This window comes from Parus major, chromosome 3, assembly GCF_001522545.3.
Source record: "Parus major isolate Abel chromosome 3, Parus_major1.1, whole genome shotgun sequence".
Taxonomy (NCBI): Eukaryota; Metazoa; Chordata; class Aves; order Passeriformes; family Paridae; genus Parus; species Parus major.
In genome coordinates this window covers 435,991-444,133 of record NC_031770.1, presented here as the reverse complement: position 1 = coordinate 444,133, position 8,143 = coordinate 435,991, and the positions used below count along the sequence as shown (strand labels likewise).

The 8,143-nt window shown below is 45.6% G+C and overlaps 1 protein-coding gene across 15 annotated transcripts in view; it reads right to left on the bottom strand.

The window, feature by feature from the left end:
* The window catches only part of CFAP61 (cilia and flagella associated protein 61), a 106,789-nt gene that overhangs the window by 47,793 nt on the left and 50,853 nt on the right, over nt 1-8,143 (bottom strand). For 14 of the 15 annotated variants that reach the window (XM_015622319.3, XM_033513141.1, XM_015622320.3 and 11 more), the window contains 3 exons: nt 6,490-6,588; nt 2,842-3,010; nt 897-1,053 (listed from right to left, as the gene is read on the bottom strand). In XM_015622319.3, coding sequence (XP_015477805.1) covers nt 897-1,053; nt 2,842-3,010; nt 6,490-6,588 — 425 coding nt within the window. The remainder of the gene's footprint in view (nt 1-896; nt 1,054-2,841; nt 3,011-6,489; nt 6,589-8,143) is intronic. The other variant, XM_033513140.1, reaches the window with a different exon arrangement.

The window sequence follows — 8,143 nt, the reverse complement described above, 5'->3', positions numbered from 1 at the left end:
ACTGCCACCTTTATGGACCCCCTTGCTGATCACAGCAAGACCTGGGGGATGATAAAGGAATTTCCAGCGTTTTTAGAACTTCCCTCAAGGACTGCCAAGCAGATGTGAACCTTGCAGCACACGGAATCACTGCCAATTCCCATGGCACTCCACAAACACAACTTCAGGAGAGTCCTGCTCTTGCACTCTGCCAGCAGGAATTCCCCACAGACAGCTTTCCTGCTCTGCCCTGTCCTGGCTCACACACAGCAGGAACTGACACCTGATGAGCTCACTGACTCTGGTCTCTGTTGCTCTAGTTGAAAGCTGACTCAGAAAGCTGGATGGTGCTGAGTGCTCTCCACAGTGCACACACAGTGGATGAACTAGAGGACAAAGGAGCAGAGCACACACAGCAAGGCTGAGGAAATACAGGGATGGTGCACATCAGCATAAATGTCTGATTTTAAGGGTTAAAAAGTACCAGGAACTTGCAGTCCTATGTGAAAATCTGATGCAACTGAATACAATGCTGACAGACACTTCCTAATTTAGACTTATTTACTTTCTGTTATGCCACAAATCTAGATATCTTTCTATACAGCAGAAAACCACATCCAGTAATTAAATTATTATTTCATTGGCTAATTAATGACTCTGAACAGATTTACATTTGGGACTCATTCAGTTTTATATAATAACTGCAGATAATTAATCTATCTCAAACCTTTCTTTCCCAGCTAAGTATGCTGGGTATCAAAAATAACAAAAAATTGTAAATTAATCTGGAAAACAAAGCACAGCAGATGAAAGACTTTGTTAGAATTCATCAGGCACCAATTATACCAGGGAAGAGAGGAACTAATAAGCCTAAGAAGCATTTCTGTAGTGCAGGTACTAAGGGAGTAGTTAGTTACCTGTGGAGCTGACGAGGTTTTCCTGCAGCCAGCGTGCTGCCTCCGAGCAGTCCTGGGCGCTGTTGAGAGTGAAGTGGTTGGAAGGGACTTTCTCTGTGTATCTCTGTGGCCACTGACCCGTGATTTCAGTGCTGTCTGCTCCTGTGGGGGCCAAGGCCTGCGGGAATGAGGCCATGAGTGGATACAAGGCACGGACCTTGGAGATGGTAAAACACCACTTTGTTTTACAAACATCACTTTGGCTACCCCAGGGCTGCTGTTCTGGCACATGCCAATGTCACCCTCAGCAGCAGCACACACACCCAGGGGCACAGGGAACACTGATCCCACTGACCTGAGTTACACCCAGAGCATGTGCTCCCTCTTTCCTGCGGGATGTGGCTGACCACTCCAAACCGCTGCCAGCCCAAGTGGAGGCACATGGCAAACAGCACAAATGTCCCAACACTCAGCAGGGGATCTCAGCAGCTCTCTGAATAACAGATCACCTAAAATGGCCCTTGGAAAGTCTTTGTGAAGCACACTGCCTCCACCTTTTGTCAGCAAAAATCAGCCTTCTGAAACGACTGATTTTGTCCCAGAGAAAGGGCTCAAAACCTGCTTGATGGTTCAAACGTGAAGATTCAGTAACACAATCACTGAGTAATGCTGATTTACAAAAACAAACTCGGTCTGAGCTGTACAAAGCAAAAAGGGAATCCTGTCTCTGTTTCAGCCAGACCAACTGAAATACTGATGGGTCATATAAAACCAGGTGTGACACAAAAAGATCCTACTCAACAAGTAAATCTCTAAATCATAACACATAATGTTTTACTAAGCATTAATCTGACTGCTTACCAAGTAAGGAACAGCTTATAAAAAAGGATGGACTAGAGCTCTGTGTAATAAAACAGAAGCCACTAATTTCTTATCCATTTGTACAGCTTAAAAGTGAGAACAGATGATGATGAGATTTCTTCTCAAAGGCAAATAAAACCTGCCTTTTCCCTTGCCATCTTTATCTTTTCTCCCCCAGTGCAGTTACTTGACATAAATTATTTTGCAAGTCAGAGCTACCTGCAAACACCTTTTCCTAGGAGCACTCTTCCAGCCCACACTTTGGCTTTTGTTTCATCCTGCTGAGCAGTGCCCACGGGCTGCTGTTTAAGCATGGCTGTGCCCTGGGAAGGCTCCCAGACCCCAGAGCCTGCTGCCCACAGGCAGCCAGGCACTGCTGGGGGATGTGCTACAGCCCTGCAGAGCTGCAGACACTGCTCACACCCATCTCCTGATTTCAAAGGCAAAATGCCTTGCCCCCAGCTCCTACCCCAAACCACCCAGGAAAGGCAAAGCCCTGCAGCGAGGGGGCTGTATCAGGCTGCCTGTTTGGTTGTATCCCCTGATGGCCTCATGGGGACACAGGAGCCAGAAGCCACCCTGCCCAGGGAGTCTGACTGGAAGCTGACTCCAACATCTTACATGCAGCTAAGGGTCTGCTTCAGTCTCACTGGAAACTCAGCTGTGTGCTACAATACCAAGCAGCACCGTGGATGTGCCTGGGCATGGCCATCACGTGAGATGAGTAATTAATTTGATAAGGAATTCTCTCCATTTCCAAAACTAGGTCAAATGGTGATGGACCAGCTGGAGTTAAAGTCTCCTGTGGCTGGGACCACATGTCAGCTGAGCCTGCTCCTTAGCAGGTTTAATGGTTATGGTGGCAAAAACACTGGCAGCTTTTCCTCCTGGCCAAGCCTGAGCAGTAACTGCTGGTGGGAAACTCTGCCTGACCCTCCTTTCCTCTCCTCCAGCTCCAGCAGCAGCACCAGCACAGCCCAACCAGCTGCACTACAGGCTGCAAACTGCTGCTGCTGCCCTGCTGAGGCTGCTTTGCCTAACCTCAGGAACCCCCTCCCTGTGGAAAACCTGGGAACCCTGTGCTCCTTCTCTGCACACAGCTCACCTGGTAGCTCTGTCCCGTGCACAGAACCAGGTAGTCGTAAGGCACTTTCTTCTCCTTGGAAACAACAACGTATTTGGCACTGCGGTTTATGCTCGTCATTTTACCAACCACAACATTAACCCAGGAACAAAGTGACATCTGTGCATAATCGTCATCATTAAAACAGTGGCTGTGAAGGAAGAATATCTGTAAGTGACATTTCAGCAGCTGACAGCAGGCATTAATTAGACATCTGGTGAGCTGGGCTCTGGCCCCCAGTGGTTCCCCCTGCTCCCTTGCTGGGACTTTAGGGCAGTCTATGGTGAAACATTAGGCATTAGGAGATACTCAGTTCCAAATTGACAACTTTCTGCTGAAACAAACAAGCCCTTCCGGCACTGGGCCTTACAATCACGTAATTTAAGAACAAAGTCAGAAATCTATGCTTTACTCTGATTTTCCTTTGCAGGCTCATACGAGGTAGAAGCTTTTGAACCTGCAAAGAAAATAATTCAATAGTCCAATTCTTTCTCCAAGACTTCCTTATTCAGCTGTTCCCCAATTTTCCTTCCTTTGCTATCCAGCTTCACCAGTCCCAGCTAAGGTGAGACATAAACACAGGGAATGCACTCTACCATTTTAGCAACTGTATTCCAAAGTATTAGTCCAGAAAGTTTAAAAATAAACACAAAGCTAGGAAAATGGTTGCCAGAGCTAGAAGTAAAAGGCAGAGATCTTAAGTCTCCTGTTGGTGACCCTCTTCTGAAAGAACTTTTGCAAAATGCAAGACTGACAAATACTGCACACTGAACTTGTCCTGAGCAGAGCACTCCAGGATATGTGGGGTCTGCACAGAGCACACATCACAAGCAACGTGCTCTGACAGTGTGAATTCCATGTCAGTACCCTAAAATCACGTGTTGGCTTTGACAGTCTCCGACAAGGTTTGCTTTTCTCATGTTTTAGGGGTGTTACAGCCTGTTCCAAGTAAAAAGCACACCCCTATGTGTGAGAGAAGTATCAAAGATCTGGAAGCTGCTATTTTAAAAAGCCAATTTTAAAGCAAAATCCAAATGGAACAAAACCTCTTTTATTGCCTCAGTAATGAAAATTACAATTATTTCCAAAGGTCTTTTAAGGCTTGGAGTGTGCCCCCACCAAGTATGTCTGAGCAGGTAAATACCAGGACACAAACTTATTACTGCATTGGTACCACCCTCTCTGTTTAATAAGAGCCTCTGCAAAGACAGAGACTCCTGGAGATCAAACACTTCCATACAGATGTACAACAGACATCACTACAAAAGGTGAGGAGAACCAGAGAGAGAACATCCCCAGCTAGGTGCATGGTGGCCCCTGAACAGCACTGAGCCCAGCAGGGACCCAGCAGGAAATAAATGCACAGGAGGTCACTGGCACTGTGCAGATCCAGCTGGGCTCAACTCCATCCCTCCCCAACACTGACAACCTGCACCAGCCAAAGCCTGCTCACTTCAGTTCTTTCCACAGAACTGGACAAACACACTGCAGAGCAATAAACCCACAGGGTCCAGTGAAAAACAATGCAACAGGTTTAAAACAAGCAAAAAAATAATGGCTCACCAGCCCTTCACACAGGTGTCTGGTTTGTGAGAGCACAGCAAGAAGAAACACTGAACAAAGTACTGGAAGAAGCAGTCTCACCCCTGCCAGGATGTCAGGAGGGGAATGGTCAGTACAGAGACCCTGGGCTTCACCCAGGCTGTCAGCTCAAGTCACCACAGAAAATCCATTCCAGCTGCCAAACTAAGCTCGTGGCCTTTTGGAGACCCCAAAACTTGACTTTCTAGGTACACTTAGCAATGAAAACTATTCCACTTTCTCCCACAGGCCTCCAAGTGATTAAACAGAAGACATTGTCAAGCATTTGATGCATTTCTGTGGCTGCAGCAGAGTGCAGGCAGAGACCAGCACTGCCAGCTGCTGCTTTGCCATTAATGCCACACATCCCCACAACGTGCTCCTGGTTCCACGTTAATCCTTGCTACCAAACTCCCAAAACCAACAATCAGGATGCCACAGGAACAAACACAGCTTGGTTTCACAAACCAGGGGAATTTTAGGATTGAATTGCCAGGCTTTCTGTGATACCCTGCATTCTCTGTACTCACAGATACCAGAGGAAAATAAATAAGGCAGGAAAAAGACTGACAATTCTGAGCTGTAATAATGCAGAGATCTATAAATAAAATGGACATTAAGGACAGAGGAAGGTTTTCAAAAGCACCTCTATAATTGAGGTGCACAGCTCCCAGGAGACTGACACTCAAAATCACAGGGATGCTTTCAGAAATCATACCCTGCAGAGTTCAATTTTCACTCTTAATCTGCTTTCAGATTTTAACAGCTAAATCTGGTGAGGAGGCTCTGAACTGCAACTTTCTGTCAGGGAGGATGCTTTGTTAGTACAACTCTTTCCTACAGTGAACTTGGGAAAAAGACTTTGTGCATTTATGTGAGAATGTAATTCTTCCATTTGCCAGATTTGCACTTGAACACACCCTTTCTACAGCACAAAAAGTAATACAGGTAACTACTTACACAAAATCCCTTGTCAGGGCAAAATTCCCAATGAGATCAGATAGTTTTTAACAGGTTCCCACTAGACTATTTTCACATCTTTGTAGAGATTTCATTTGTAAGGTTCAGCAAGCAGACATGGAGCTGTTTTGTCATTTAAAGAGCCAGCCCTGTAGTGCACTGCAGCTCACTGAGGAAAAGGTTTGGTAAAATACAATGTGAAGGCTCCAAAGAGTCACATGCCAAATCTAAATAACTTATACTAAGTTCATTCCCCAACTGTTCAGAATAACTGATCCATTTTAATTCTATGCTTCTCAATGTTCCAAACAACCATGATCAAGTCCAGGGTGATGATTTATTCCAAAATAAAACCCACAAATATTGTACTTAAATGAGAATTATGTACTGTGAATTTTAAAGAGATAAGATTTTCTCTGACTAAATGGAAGCTATTATATTTATTGGCAAAGAAGGAAGCCCTTGAAGTGTTTGGCAGCCCCTAGAGAAGGCTCTTCCACCATTTCCCTTCAGCTGTACCCAGTGCTGTGCCTGGGACTGAGGGCAGACTGGCACGAGCAGACCATGAGCAGCAGGACTGATGCACAACAGCTCTGCCAAACTCATCAACAGCAACAGCAAAATCCCCACCACCACTGCTGGGCTCTGCAAACCACCACATGCTGCTCTAAGTCAGTCCCTGCCACCTTACCAACATTAACTCTTGTATGCTCTTTGGTTCAGCATTATTTACAACAAAACTCAGGGAAGCTAAAAGCCAAACAAGATTTAAAAAGCAAGCAGACATCTTGTGTCGTTTGTCATCAAGCTGGAGATTTAAACAATCTGAAAAGCCTGGGAAAACAGAGCCCAGGCACTGTCCAGGTGTGACACAGTGGATTGCTGCCCTGAAGTTACAGCTTTGGCACTGTTTCCCTACTCAGAATTCTGTCTGTCTGCTCTTGTAGGTGAGTGCACGCTGGATAGACAGACTGCAGTAATTCTGGGGCTCTCTACGCATGGATCTAAAATTTAGGACGAGTTCACAAGAATTACAAAGTGTTATGTTTTCTGCAGGAGCTACTGAAGTGTTTAGATGTGAAGTCAAACCTGTTAATTAAAAATCTTCTATACTTGGAGCTCTGTGGGTCTTTTCCTGGAAGGCCATGAGTGGAAATCAAGGTCAGGTTGTTGAACTTCAGACGAGGCCTGTGGGAAGAAAAACAAACAGCCCCAGTTGGAAAGAATTTGGAGGGCATGTCAATGGAACAGCATAGCTCAGAATTCCATGTTCAGAGGGATAGAGAAAGCAATTCCTTTACACAGGGACAGTGTTTCACTCTGCTCAGGTGCAGGTGTCTCTGGATACAAAGGGAAGAACAATTTCCACCACAGTTTCAGTGATGCTGGGGCGAGGAGGGGGACAAGACTGACAGTATGTTGAACTAAATGTGATCTGACATTTGAAAACAAATAAATATTATGAGTGATTAAGCCTTCTAATCTTCAAGGCTTTCTCTAAGTTAAGGATGGACTGATGCAAATGGTACAAAGGAATCAGAATGTTTTTTATCAACCAATGTTAATTTGTTATTCATACATTTAAAAAATATATTCAAACAAAGTTAAAGGTCATACTTAAACCAAGGAATTTCAAGGTTATGGCTGCCCCTCTCAAAATGCATATTAATAGTTTAATTCTGGATTATGGATTATCTGTGGTAAATCTCCATGCATACTCAAGCCAAGCACAAAGTAATAAATAACCTTAATGTAACAGAGTGCATATATTTATACAGATTATGGGCCTGATTCTCATTTAAATTAAGGTCACTCTGCAGAGGTGGATGTAAATAGAATTTGCTTTTCATTTATGGCCACCTTATGCTGCCTGAGTGATACAAAATGGTCTTTAATGTAAATGAGAGTGAGCCTGATCCAGGAAGCTGAAAGCAGAGTGTGCGAGTGATGCCATCTGCACTCCAGGAGCGCCACGCGTGGGGTGTGAACAACAACTACAGGAACCTCACACACGACAGAGCACAGCTCCCTGGCACCCATTTACCTGGGATAAATGACACAAACACCCCACACGTCCTCCCATCCTCACAGCAAGGAGATTGCCTTGCAGGGTGGAGCTGAAGTCATCTGTACACACTGCATGGCCTCTTGCCAACAGGTGCTGGAATCCAGGGGCTACAGTAACATCATGTCTAAATATCACTGCTCAGGATGGAAACCTTGTGAGCCAGCATCAGCAACATGGCAGAATCCAAGTTCCAGGCACCATTAATGTGCCTCTTCTGCATGACTGCAGGATGATGCACTTTATTGATCTGCTCACATGCCATTTTCCTCTGCAGATGCTCTGCCTCTATTGAGTCCACACGCAGGCATCCAGGATTTCCCCAGTCAAATGGTATTTGTTCCCTTCTTCCCCACTGAGCAGGAGGCTTCAATCAGACCTTTCAGTCACTACGATTTACTGACTACTGGCTTACTTCTACCTCAGCGCTCCCATGGCATCCCCATATGCCCCAGACATTAATTCACATTTCCCACTCATTCATCTCACATCAAAATGTTGATTAGCAGCTCCTTGGCTGCAGGGAGAAGAAACGAGTGGTACCTTTGCTTTGTCCTTCAGATGGAGGAGCAGCCAGGCCCGGGGCAGGGTGGCTGGTATCCCCCCGGGGCAGGGTGGCTGGCAGGGTGGCTGGTGTACCCGGGCAGGGTGGCTGGTGTACCCGGGCAGGGTGGCTGG